Consider the following 13849-nt stretch of genomic DNA (forward strand, 5'->3'; position numbering starts at 1 on the left):
CATCCCACAAGTATTGACAGGCTTCATGCAGGCACTCACCCAGATGCGCCTGCGGCGCTTGCTCCTTGAGCTCTCGAACCACCAGCAAGCGATTTTTATGGCGACTGAATATGGCTGTTTCAGAGTCCAAAAATGCCATGTAATTTTTCTGGGCTGAGGATGCAGAATGGAAAATAATTGGAATGTGATGTTTAAGCAAAGAGAAAAAACTAAGGGGAATGGAAAAGCAGTCAGGAAGGATTAAAATTCAACAAAAAGAGGTGACAAATTTTCCAGCAGGATTTTTTTCCTTAATGAGCATTAATGAACTGGAGACTGAGATTCCAGATCTGAGTTCATCAGTATCATTCCAGCATACCTACCACTACACTGTAAAATCCTCTGAACAAAGACTTGGAATCTATCCAAAAGATTGGCAAATAAAGGGAGAGCACAGGAAGCTATTAACAAAAATAAGAAGAAAGTTACTTGAATGTTTCTTCCTAAACATAGATCAAAATGCCTAGGGGTATAGAATAAATGAACATAAGGATTTTTGAAAATTAACTTCCAAAGGAAAAATAATAAAAGAAAAAAATGTCACTAGCCGAATATATGAAAAAAAATCAAAATGGTCCTCCAAGGACCCATGTTATTAATAGGTATTAGGCTTGTGCAGATGAATTATTAACATATTTTTATGTTCTCATTAGTCATGTAGATCCAAGTAAGAGCTGGCTAAATGAATTGTTACAGTACCAGGAAGGATGCTTCGTGTATCCAGTTAGGGACAATTAAAGCGAAGAGTGCAAAAAGTACCCCAACAACAGTTCCGGTGAGGATGGGGACAGGAGGAGCAGGAAGGCAGAGAATATAAATAAATGCAATGTCAGAAAGGTCAGACGTCCTTTTTTTTTTTTTTTTTTTTTTTTTTAAGATTAAAACCAATGTGCACTCCTAAGATTTCTAGAAGTCAAATTGATTTTGTTTTTTCCCATCTTGTTAAAGGATCCCAGTGGCTATCAGAATATTCTAGACTTCTAATATTCACTTATTCTCTAAGAACCATACATAAACATCATGTACAAAGGTTCTTTTTATTTATTTTTTACTTCTAGTTTTATAAAAATCACAATAGTTTGACACATACACCCTTCACATAGATTTACCAATTGTTAACATTTTGCCTATTTTCTGCCTGTTTCTCTGTGCATGTGTGTTCCTGTGTACACATATGTGTATCACACACACACAGCTATAGAACTTTCAGATATTATCTTTCATTCCCAAATAGTTCAGCATTTATCTCTTAAGAATAATGAGGATATTATCTTATAAAGCCACAAGATTAAATGTAGAAAATTTATCACTGATATAATACTATTACCTAATGTAGTTCATACTCAAATTTACCAACTATTCCCCCAAACAATGATTCCTTTTTCTCCCCTTACTGGGCAACTTACTTCAGTACTAGCAGCCCACAAACACAGAGGCCAAACAATGGTGTGCAACCCGAGTTTGCTCTGGCAGAGGACCTATGACACGCTCAGTGACCCAGGCCTGCCATAATCCAAACCCATACATTACAAAGATTTGTGGGTTTTTGTTTTTTAAATACATAGGCACTTGACCACTGAGCTATATCCCCAGTCATTTTTATTTTGAGACAGGGCCTTACAAAGTGACCAGGACTGGCCTTAGACTTGTGATCCTCCTGCTTTACCCTCCTGAGTCACTGGGATCACAGGTGTGCACCAGTCTGGCACAAAAATTCTGAATTGTGTTTTATCATAGGTTCTAATATTTTAAGTCTTTTATGTGTAACTAACAGTTCAGCATAGTTTTAAAAATTATGATTGAGTGTATATAACATATGCTTTTAAAATGCAGTCACAGGGCTGGGGATGTGTCTCAGTGGTAAAGTGTCCCTGGGTTAAATCCCTGGTACCAAAACAAAACAAAAAAGAGTAACAGAGTATCCCCACATCTTTCTTCTCCCCTTCTCTATACTTCCAAACAGGAGAATGCTATCTACAATGTAACCCTCACCTTCTAAAATGGAAGGCTTTATGTTGGTCTCTATAATATCCAGTCTGTTATATTTGTATACCTAAGAGGAAAAGAATAACAGTTTTAGGCAAGAAAACTTCCTGTGTACACATACACGTGCATCACACACATACACTTGTTGATACATTCACTGAACTTTTTAAAATTTTAGTTTAGGTATTATCCTGCACTCCCAAATACTTCAGCATATCAAGGATAGTTTCCTGAAGAGCAGGGATCCTCCCTAGCAGCCAAGAAATTCAACTCACTTTAATAAAAAGCAGTCAAACTTTATTTTGTCTCCCTTGCTGCTCTCTCTCATTAGCACCCAACATAGGAAGATTTCAGAATTTCTCTTACCAATCTCAGAGCCTCTTCCCAGGCAGCTCCTTCTAACAGTAAGAGCACAGCTTCTTCATAATCCTGGCAAGGAAGACAAGCAGCGAAGGGAGTAAGCGTGTCAGATGAAGCCTCACCCAACCACAAAACTTTCCTGAGCTGCCTTCACATCCCTGGCCTACCTCGCCACTCAGACCCCTCAGAGTCACAGCTCGAAGGTTCCTGACATGCTAAGACACTCTGGTTTTACTCTCTGTAAGCACTGGTACAAAAGACAAAGGAGGGGTGGTGCTCCTCAACATGATGACAAAACACAGGTAAATATGACCTCTTTACATTTCGTGATATCAAAACCACCAGGCAGGTCTGTTAGCAACGCCCATTTCCCCAGCTTTACCACCAAAGTTATTTCAGCAAAGACACCACACTCCAAAAAACAGCAGACCAGAACTACTAATCTTAAAGTCTTTTTGCTCTTTTCAACATTTATTTTTTTCTCCAATATTTTCTTTCAAAAAATTTCAAACCTTTAGAAAACTGAAAATGACTAATGATGGTAAACATCTTTTCATGTGCTGGTCATTTATATATCTTCTTTGGAAAAACAATCTATTCAAATCCTGTGATCATTTTAAAAGGGTTTTTGTTATTGTTGTTGAATTTTAAGAGTTCTTTATATATTCTGGATATTAAACGTTTATCAGATATGATTTGAAATATTTTATTTCATTCTAGAGATTGCTTTTTCACAGTCTTGATAATGTCTATAAATATAAAAATTCTTAATTCTTATGAAGCCCAAATTATGAACTTTTCTTTTGTTCCTTGTGCTTTTTGTGTTAATTTTAAGAATCCGTTGCACCAAATACAAGGTCAAGAAGGTTTACCCTATGTTTCCTTCTGAGAGTCTTAGAATTTTAACTCTTAAATTTAAGTTGTTGATCCATTTTGAGTAGCCTGAAGTTTTGTTTTATTTTTTAGTCATCAATGAACTTTTATTTTAATTATTTATATATGATGCTGAGAAGTGAACCCAGTGCCTCACACATGCTAGGCAAGCATTCTACCACTGAGCCACAAACCCAGCCCCTTACCTGAAGTTTTTGAAAACTTAGGGAATGTCAAAGAAAAATCTATATTTCTAACTTCTCTTGAAAGAGAAGAAATAATAAAAGATGCTTTTGGCTTATACTGAAATATTCTTAAACAATAATTAATCATAACAATAATAATTATTACAGAGTTTATCATATGTGTAGAATTAAAATGTGAATTATACAAAGGACAAGAGTGGGGAATGTAAGTATATTCTTGTAAGGTTCTTACATTATACATCAAGTGGTATATTATTAGCTGAATATATACTATGATAAATGATTATGGTATATACTGTAACTCCTTGAATAACTACTAAAATATTCAAAGCCAATAATGGAGATAAAATGGATTTATGAAAAAATACTAGATCCAAGAGGGAAGAAAAGAGATAAAAAGAAAAAAAAGATCAATTAGACAAAACAAAACAAAAAAACCATCGAGACAATAGGTTTAAACCCAATTATACTGGTAATCTCTTTAAAAGCAAATGGCCTAAACACTCCAATTAAAAGACAGCGAATGAGCCTGGATGTGGTGGCACATGCCTGCAACCCCAACTGCTTGGGAATCTGAGATCAGCCAGGCATAGTCTCAAAAAATAATAAAAAGGAGCAGTGAGGCTGGAGTTGTGGCTCAGCAGTGGAATGCAGCACTCGCCTAGCACGTGCAAGGCGCTGGGTTAGATCCTCAGCACCACATAAAAATAAATAAATAAAATAAAGATATTGTGTAGGGATGTAGGTTAGTGGTAAAGCACCCCTGGGTCCAATCCCTAGTGCTGGGAAAACTAAAATAGAAATGAAAACAGCAAAGATTGTCAAATTATATTAAAAAACAACTACTACTACATGTTGTCAACAAGAAGCCTACCTTAAACATAAAGACCAAATACAGATACATTAAAAATAAAAGAATGGAAAAAATACGCCATGAAAAGAGTAGTTAAAAGAAAGCTGAAAAGGCTACCTTAATAACACAAAGTGAATTTCAGAATAAGAAATATTAACAATGATAAAGAGTAATACTTCAAAATTAATTCATCAAGGACAGGCATGATGGAGACACTGGCAGAATGGAAGGAGAAACAGAAAAATACACCACTGCAGATGAGGATTTAAACATTTTCTCTTCCAGCACTGATAAAGTGGTGAAAAAAAATCAATGATGACAAAAAAACCAGAGCATAATCAATCAACCTAATCTAATAAACATGATAGAACACCTCATCACATCACAGATGTCATATTCCCAGGCACGCAGTATTCTTTATAACAGACCACACTGGATTATAGATGAGGACTGAATTAACAAAAAGTGTGCTCTCTAATCATAACAGAATTAAAGTAAGAATCAATAACAGAAAGATGGCTGGAAAATCTCCAAATACTGCAAGCTAACCAACACTTCAAAATAACTCATAGGTCAGTAAAGAATCACAAGGGAAATTAGAATATGAAGATACAATATGTCAAAAATTGTAGGTTGCAGCTAAAACAGAGCCCAGGGAAATTATGGCAACATGTGCTTAAACTACTAAGGAGGGAAAGGTCTCAAATCAGTAATTTTTAAGCTAACATCTTAAGAAAATAGAAAAATAAAAAACAAATTTAACCCAAAGCAAGCAATAAAGAAATAATACATTAATGAAATAGAGCATGGAGAAAAACAATGAAATAGCTCATTTTTTAAAAAGACCAATAAAATTCATTAGCCTCTAGCCAATAACAACAACAACAACAACAACAAAACCAAAGACACAAGTAAACAATATCTGGACTGAAAGATAGGACAATAAAAGAGTAAGACAACATTATGCATGACTTTATGTAAATAAATCTGACAATTTAGATGAATTTCTTGAAGGATCCAAACTAACAAAGCTCACTCCAGAAGAAACAGATAACTCTAACAGGCATATGTCTACTAAAGAAACTTACAGTAAGACATTTACAGCAAAGAAAACTTTAGGCCCAGATGGCTTTACTGATAAGTTCTACCAACCAAATATTTGAGGGGAAAAGTATGTCAAAAGCTGAGCAGGGAGAGAGAGATGTGCTGCCAAGTGTCAGAGGAGCTGGCCAGAGTACCGAGCCCAAATGAAAGCGAAGCCTGGGATAAGCAAGAGGCTAACCCCAGAGAAACCACCAGCTCCTCTTCATTCTCCCCCAGGGAACACCAGAGTCATGGGTCCAGGTCACCTGGCCCAGCACAGATGTGCGGGTTCTATCACTATTGAGGGAGCCCAGAACAAAAAGCTTCAACAGTATTTTATGGACCTTGGCAGAGGACAGAAAGGGGGAGGTGGTTAGCAGTAGAAAAGTACTGGCTAGCGATATGCTTGGGGGAAAGTGTCTTTAAGTGTCACCTCTCCTCCACTGCACTGCAGAGGCCAAGGCAGGGGTGCCTAGAGATGAACTTGGCCCAAGGCCTCAGATAAATAGACCTAGAAATGAAAGCACCAGGGCTAGGAACGCACAAATGGGAAGAACAAGACCACTAGGGGCCGGGTCCTTGGCTGCGCCCCCTTTAGTGCACAGGCAGTGCACCAGGCAGGGTGTGGGAGGGGCTGCTTCTCCTTCGAGGCTCCTACAATTGCTCAGTCAGGTCTGAAAACTCACACAGGAGTCTTTAACCAGGAGCCAGATTCCTAACACAATTATACACAAACTCTTCCAGAAAAAAAAAAAAAGGAATAAGGAACACTTCCCCTCATTTTATAAGAACAGCATCATCCTAATACTGAAACGAGACAAAAACTTAAAAAACTCGCACGAGCACAACTACAAATGCTCAAGCAATCCTCTAATCCACCAATATAGGAAAAGAATAAGAAATGATAGCTGAGTGGTTTAACCTAGAATGCCATATTGGTTTAATAACTGAGAATCAAGCAGCGTAATTTATTATCATCATTGGACTAAAAAACAACAACAACAACAAAAACAGATCATAGTTGAAAACACACTGGACAAAATTCAATACCCAGTCATGATAAAAACAACAAAATTGCTCAGAACTAGGATTAGAAGGGATTTCCTTAATCCAAGAAAGCAAAAATTGCCATATTTTTCCTGTTTAAAGGCTAACGAGTAAATATTTTTGGCTCTGTGGGCCAGACTATCTGTGTCACAACTCCTTAGCTGTTATTGGATTTTCAAAGCTGCCTAGACAAAATGTAAACAAATGGGATGGCTGTATTGCTTTATTTACAAAAACAGGTGGCAAGCTGGATTCACCCCATGGAAGAGATAACACTACAAAAAGAAAAAAGAAAAAAGAAATCCCATATTTAATGACAGATGGGCTTATACTTATTGCTTTACTATGCAAGTCTTAAATGATTCATTTAAAATACTCACATAGCAATTTACTATTCTTTGCATTCCTAGGGATTAATCAGTACAGAATATTAAAGGCCCTGATGTTCAGATCCAGAATGTACATGATAAGGAAATGCCAATTCTTCATGATAAGTATGTTTTTTAAACTTCCTCTCATCAGTCCAAGTAATAGTGATACCCCTATAGGATTTCACAGAAACAAATAATTCATGACATTATAGATCTGTCTACTGTGTCGTACTCCACTCTCACTGCCTAGAAGACAGAAACAAAAAACATTGCTCTAGAACACATCACTTTGTTCCCCTCCTAAAGAACTCAGTTTGTTACTGAATATGTGTGTGTGTATATGTGTATATGTATAAATATATATATTTATATATATATGTATGTATTTATATACATTTATCTTAACAGTTGAAGCTGACCCAAAAATGTAATAAATACCATAGGAGTATAGACTCAAGGAGGTATTTTCTAAAATCAGTTTTCATTCAATTACTTTCTACTCCCATTATTGAATCTGGTTATCTCCTAAAATGTGAAAAAATCAATTACTACTAATGATAAGCCATTTGCTCATTTAAATGTGAGGTTCAACAAGTAATCTGTTATTAATTCAAGTGAGATAATAAGCCCTTATTGTTTCAAGCAGCTGAATTCTGAGGTCGACTGTTACATGGCCATACACAATCCTCCCAGTAGTGGCAGCTGAAGGTAACACCTGATGTTGCTGTACTACACATCATTGGTGGGAACACAACCAATACAGAGAAGTCCTTCAGCTCCTTATAAAGTCAAACACTGAATAACCACAGGATCTAGCATTTCTACTCTTATCCCCACAGACACATGTACTAAAATGTTCGAAGCTGTTTTATTCTTTTTATTATTATTATTTTGTAGTTGTAGATGGACAGAATACCCTTATTTTATTTCTTTATTTTTATGTGGTGCTAAGGACTGAACCCAGTGCCTTACGCATGCTAAGCAAGCGCTCTGCCGCTGAATTACAGCCCCAACCCATGTTTTATTCTTTTTCTAAAATAAATTTACTTATTTATCTTAATTAGGTCTATATGATAGCAGAATGCATTTTTATTCATTGTACACAACTGCAGCAGAACTTTTCATTTCTATGACTGTACACGATGTAGCATCACACCACGTGTGCAGTCATATATGTACCTAGAATAATAAGGTCCATCGCATTCCACCATCTTTCCTGCCCCTATACTCCCTCCTTTCCTTTCCTTCCCCTTTGCCCCATCAAAGTTCCTCCATTTTTCTCATGCCTTCCCCCATTATGGAATCAGCATCCATTATCAGGGAGAACTTTCAGCCTTTGGTTTTTTGGCATTGGCTTACTTCACTCAGCATGACATTCTCCAACTCCATCCATTTACCTGCAAATGCCATGATTTTAATCTCTTTTAATGCTGAGTAATATTCCAGTGTGTGTATATACCAAAGTTTCCCTATCCATTTATCTATTGAAGTGCATCTGGGTTGGTTCCAAAATTTAGCTATTGTGAATTGTGCTGCTATAAACATTGATGTGGATGTATCCCTGTAATATGCTGTTTTTAAGTCCTTTGGGTATAGACCAAGGAGTGGGATAGCTGGGTCAAATGGTGGTTCCATTTCAAGTTTTCCAAGGAATCTCCATACTGCTTTCCAGAGTGGTTGCACCAATTTGCAGTCCCACCAGCAATGTATGAATGTGCCTTTTACCCAACATCCTCACCAAAGCTTATTATTGTTTATATTCTTGATAACTACCATTCTGACTGGCATGAGATGAAATCTTAGTTTTGATTTGCATTTCTCTAATTACTAGAGATGTTGAACATTTTTTTCATATATTTGTTGATCGATTATGTATCTTTTTCTGAGAAGTGTCTGTTCAGCTCCTTAGCCCATTTATTGATTGGATTGTTTGGTTTTCTTGCTGTTAAGTTTTTTGAGCTCTTTGTATATCCTGGAGATTAGTGCTCTATCTGATGTGCGTGTAATTAAGATGTTCTCCCGCTCTGTGTCACATAATTGATTACTTCTTTTGCTGAGAAGAAGCTTTTTAGTTTGAATCCATCCATTTATTAATTCTTAATTTTATTTCTTGTGCTTTAGGAGTCAAAAGTCAGGATCTAATCTGACATGAAGTTTGGGCCTCCTTTTTCCTCTATTAGGCACAGGGTCTCTGGTCTAATTCTGGGTCCTTGATCTACTTTGAGTTTTGTGCATGGTGAGAGATAGAAGTTTAGTTTCATTTTGCTGTATATGGATTTCCAGTTCTCCCAGCACCATTTATTGAAGAAGTTATTTTTTTCTCCAATATATGTTTTCGGCTCCTTTGTCCAGTATGAGATAACTATCTTTATGTAGGTTTGTCTCTGTGTCTTCTATTCTCTACCAATGGTCTACGTGTCTAATTTGGTGCCAAGACTATGCCATTTTTGTTACTATAGCTCAAAACTGCTTTATTCTTTAAACCCCAGAATGAAAACAATCTAAGTGTACGTCACAGTGAACAGGTCCACAAATTTTGATACAGCCATACAATGGAATACTACTCCACAATAACAAGTAAGAAGCTACTAATTAAGCTACAACATGAATGAATCTCAAAAACATTACAATAGATAGTCCATTTTTAGCCAGACTAAAAATGGACTATCTATTCCAAAAGGGAGAAATCCCTGGCATCAACTGGGTATCTGTGTCCTATTAGTCCTTGGCCAGTGTCAATGCACACTTTATTTTTACAAAAAATTCTACAATTCTAGCAAAAGCTCATATGGGTACTTATAATCTGCTGTATAAGTGAACTCCTTAAACTGACAGAGGCAAAAAGAAACATTTCCAACAGAGAGAATGGTAAGAAAAGGCAAAAGCGTATCTAAAGTTGAATTACTTTGTTATATAATGATCCTTTTCTCACTGTTTCTACTTTGGTAAAGTCAACATAAAAAGCACAACTTCCTTGAGATGAATTTAGTACTTTTTACCAAGATCAGATTACTAGCATGTATTATACTAGAGCTCTAAAGGATTCTAACCCACAAAATTTGAAATTATATCTTGAGAATCCCTTATGTGAAGGGCTTGGAATCTGAGTATTTTGGATTTCTTCAGGTTTTGGAATATTTATATTTTGGGGATATCATTGATACTTGCATACATATTATACATGTCCTGAAAGTAATTTCATACAGTATTTTTGGTGTGCCTGCATTTTGACTGCAACCTATTATATGAGGTCAGGTGTGGAATTTTCCACCTGTGCATCATATTGGCACTTGAAAAGTTTCATATTTTGAAGTTTTTAAGATTTGGAATTGGGATACTCAATCTGTATTTAGAGATGTATTAAACTGAATTTCTAAGTCAAGTCAGCAAGATAGAAGACCCTCCCACTATCTTAGGACCTAATGATTACCCACAGTTCCTTTAATTTTCACTATCAGTAAAGTGCAACCAGCAAGCCCCTTCTTGCTGACTGGGGCTCTACAGGGAAAACAGTAAGCTCACCTGGGCATACTGTTCCAGAACTATGGCCGCATCACTGTACTTCCTCTGCTGGACGAGCTTTCCTGCAAAGATAATATTTCACAATATTATCTTATGCACTTTGTAAGTCTCTGTGAAGGGAGTAAGTACACATACCATGGAGTCCTATCTTAAACAGCAGTTAAAAAATCTAGTAAAGAATTTGAAAATCATATAGTCAAAATTAACCTTCAAAATGCATGCATATGGGAATTAACAGGAAGAGGCTGCTGTTTCTTTGGTTGAGCACTAGATGGAGGTAGATGGCTTATGTTTGGGGGTGTCCTTAGCTCCTAGAATCAATCAGCCCAGATGAGATAAATCGCCCTGTGAGGGGCATATGTAACCCACATCTTACTAAGAGGCAGGCTTATCTCCTATCTCATGCTCACTCCAGGGCATATTATCACTTAAAACAAAAAAAAGGTAGGATCATCTCCACTATTTAAATCGTTTTCTTTCTTCTGTTAGTTTGTGTAAACTGCTTCAGGTAAATGGGCACACAAAGTGACCCTACTGTACAACAATGCTCAAGACCTCTGCCCACGGCCCAGCACACCTTTCATCTCAGAGAGTCAGGTATGCTCCATCACAAACATGGTAAACGGTAGGCTAAGAGTTGTAAAGAATATCAGAGAAGCTACTAGATCCTCCAAGAACAGAGCTCAAAGGTATGAACTACCAATAGTGTATATTTCTAAAAAAGTAATGATAAAGCCAGAATAATAAAAAGGCCCAAAATAATTTGTCAACATTTGTAAAAGGAGGGATTATAGAGAAGCCTACAGATCTTAATAATCAGAATAAGAAAAATGATAATCTCACACATTTTCTAATCCCACAGAAAAAGGAATAATACAAATAACAAAAGAGAATATGTATATAAATTCAATAAGCTATAATTAGGAATTTTTTCAGGACAGCTTATTTTCTTTTGAAACCATAACAGTGTTTACAAGGCTTTTTGAAATTGGTTTATCCCCTCAGAATCTCATGTTGGAGTTTAATCCCCATTGTAAGTTAAGAGTGTGAAAATTTAATCCAACTATGGCATTTAGAGGTGGGACTCTGGGGACTTATTAGAATTAGATGAGTTATCAGTGTGGATTTCATGATTGAATATTAGTGGTGTTATAAGAAGTGAGAGAGAGATCATAAAACACATGCGTGCGCTCGAGTACACACACACTCACAATTTTTTGTTTGTTTGTTTGGTACCAGGGATGGAACCCAGAGACATCAGATTTTTATTTTGAGGCAGGGTCTTACTAAACTGCTGAGAGTCTCATTAAGGCACTGGGTCTGGCCTTAAACTTGTGATCCTCCTGCTTCAGCCTCTGCAACTGCTGGGATTTACAGGTGTGTGCCACTGCACCTGGCTTCATTAACACCCTTGGAAGCACACTCAGTCTCTCAATGTGACAGATGCGCATACCCCCTCAGTATTGCCAACAAGAAGGCCATCAGCAAATGCGGGCCCTTGATCCTGAACCAGAACTATGAGCCAAAAAAACCTCTTTTCTTTACAACCTAGTCTACAGGTAAGTGATACTGTTCTATTAGCAACAAAAAATGGACTAGGAGAGAAAGGCAGGGAATAATATACCAGTCATTCCTTTATTTCAAGCACTGCTGAGAAGGCCAGGGCCCTACTCATCTCCTCTCACAGACCTCCTCACCCTCTCCTCCACTCAAAGAAATCAGACCCTAATCCCTACACCCCAAAGCCAGCAACCTGTCTCCACTCTTTCAGGCTGCTTATACTTTTGGCCTTTTCCTACACTCCATTCTTAGAAATTTCTATTATGGACTCCAACAATCAACGTCTATGCCAGAACGCCTCCATCCCAAAATTCATCTTTACCTTTTTACAAAGCACATGGCCACCCAGCTACACTGTTAGGTGTGGCCACAGATAGATGTTTGGTAAATGATAGAGTAGAACTAACAGTGTAACTTCTAGGTCATTTCCAACTTAAAAATAAATGTCTTCCTATTACTCTCCACCACTTCCCCAAGAACTGGAATATTGGATGGAAAGAGAACCAAGCTGTAACCATCTAAGAAACTGACAGGCTCACAGAGGAAGGATCTACGTACCAGTCCTTACATGAGAGAGAAACTACCAACCTGCCTCCACTTTCAACAAGAGTCCCAATGTATAGCATTCTAAAGAAACTACTTTCTTTAGAATGCTATATATTGGGACTCTTGTTGTAGTAGTTTAACCTTTACCCTACTTTACAATAGAGCATTCTAAATTAACTTTTGTCAGTGAACATGAGACTGACTTAATGTATGCTGCCTCAAATTTATTTGCAAAATTTCCAAATCAAACAATAGAAAAAACCTTTTAGAGAAGTAGAAAATAAATGACTATGCTCACCTGCCAGAGTTCTACCAAGGTCAGCCAGCTGGTCTTTGGTCAAATCAAGCTGAGCTGCCACACAGAGGGCTTGCTGCCAGCTGCCACAAGTCAGAAAGGCTGAGAGCGCTTTAGAGTGGGCACCACAACGGGCAAACACAAGCCCCGCTGGCTCATGCAGCTGCTCCTGCACCAGGTGCTCCCCATAAGCAATGCTGATAGCCTGTGACAACAGGAGATAAGATGGTAAGGAAATGTGACAATTTCTTCAAGCCTCATATTGGCTGCCTTAATTACTAATAATTGAGTCTCAGGAATCACTTGGGAAAACCCTATGGTTGACAAGTTAATTCAATCATTTTCCATGCAAAACCTTACTGGAGATGTACCATTTATTTATTCAACGATTACTAGGTACCTACATAAGCACTACTCTAGCCAGTGAACACAGCTATGCAAAAAATAAAACCAAACAAATGATAAAACAAATAAGAACTGCCACCAAGTTCCTGCTCTTATGGCAACAGAGAATGAATTGCCAGATAAGAATAGGGTCCTCCGGGAGATCAGTGTTTGACATCTAATAAACAATGGCTTTCTAGAGAAGACAATTTCTACAAAAATTCCTTCACATGAAGGAAGGCAGGGCAGAATGCTGGCAGAGGCACTGTTACAGAGTGTAATATCTGTAGAACTATCTCCAAGTAACAGGGACTGTGGAGAGTGGAAGAAGCTGGTGCTACCAAAACTAGCAGGAGAGGCATGTGTGTAATCTGCAAATGAAGAGAAAATCCCGACAGCAGCATGCTGGTTAATCGCAGGGACTTGGGAGGTCAGCCTGGGCCCCATATCCCAGGTCTGCTACTACTTTGTAGCTATAGCAGATTGTGTCCTCATCTGTAAGTTGTCCACAACACCCTACCAGGTTATGAGGATCACATAATACATTAAGTTTATAAGCAAAGTTGTTTGGAATATAAAAAAAAGCTAAATACTTATTTAAAAAAAAAAAAAACACTCCCACCAAACCGACTCCCTTTCTCCTGAAATTAACAGGAAAGATGTGTATTTTTCAAACGGATCATCATACAGCATGAGGCCAGACCAGAGGCCAGACCAGAGGAGG

At 37.4% G+C, this 13849-nt stretch overlaps 1 protein-coding gene and 1 non-coding gene across 2 annotated transcripts in view; both read right to left on the bottom strand.

Moving 5' to 3' along the window:
- Nucleotides 1-13849, bottom strand: part of Elp1 (elongator acetyltransferase complex subunit 1) — a 56090-nt gene that overhangs the window by 8477 nt on the left and 33764 nt on the right. Inside the window, exons 28-32 of the mRNA XM_026391126.2 lie at nucleotides 12745-12946; nucleotides 10341-10402; nucleotides 2392-2454; nucleotides 2032-2092; nucleotides 40-153 (exon numbers count right to left, since the gene is read on the bottom strand). Of these exons, the coding sequence (XP_026246911.2) occupies nucleotides 40-153; nucleotides 2032-2092; nucleotides 2392-2454; nucleotides 10341-10402; nucleotides 12745-12946 (502 nt within the window). The remainder of the gene's footprint in view (nucleotides 1-39; nucleotides 154-2031; nucleotides 2093-2391; nucleotides 2455-10340; nucleotides 10403-12744; nucleotides 12947-13849) is intronic.
- On the bottom strand, nucleotides 1431-1564 carry LOC113184458 (small nucleolar RNA SNORA42/SNORA80 family). Its single transcript, XR_003300997.1, has one exon. It is a non-coding gene; the product is annotated as a small nucleolar RNA SNORA42/SNORA80 family (small nucleolar RNA).

This window comes from Urocitellus parryii, chromosome 4 (genome assembly GCF_045843805.1).
Source record: "Urocitellus parryii isolate mUroPar1 chromosome 4, mUroPar1.hap1, whole genome shotgun sequence".
Classification (NCBI taxonomy): domain Eukaryota; kingdom Metazoa; phylum Chordata; class Mammalia; order Rodentia; family Sciuridae; genus Urocitellus; species Urocitellus parryii.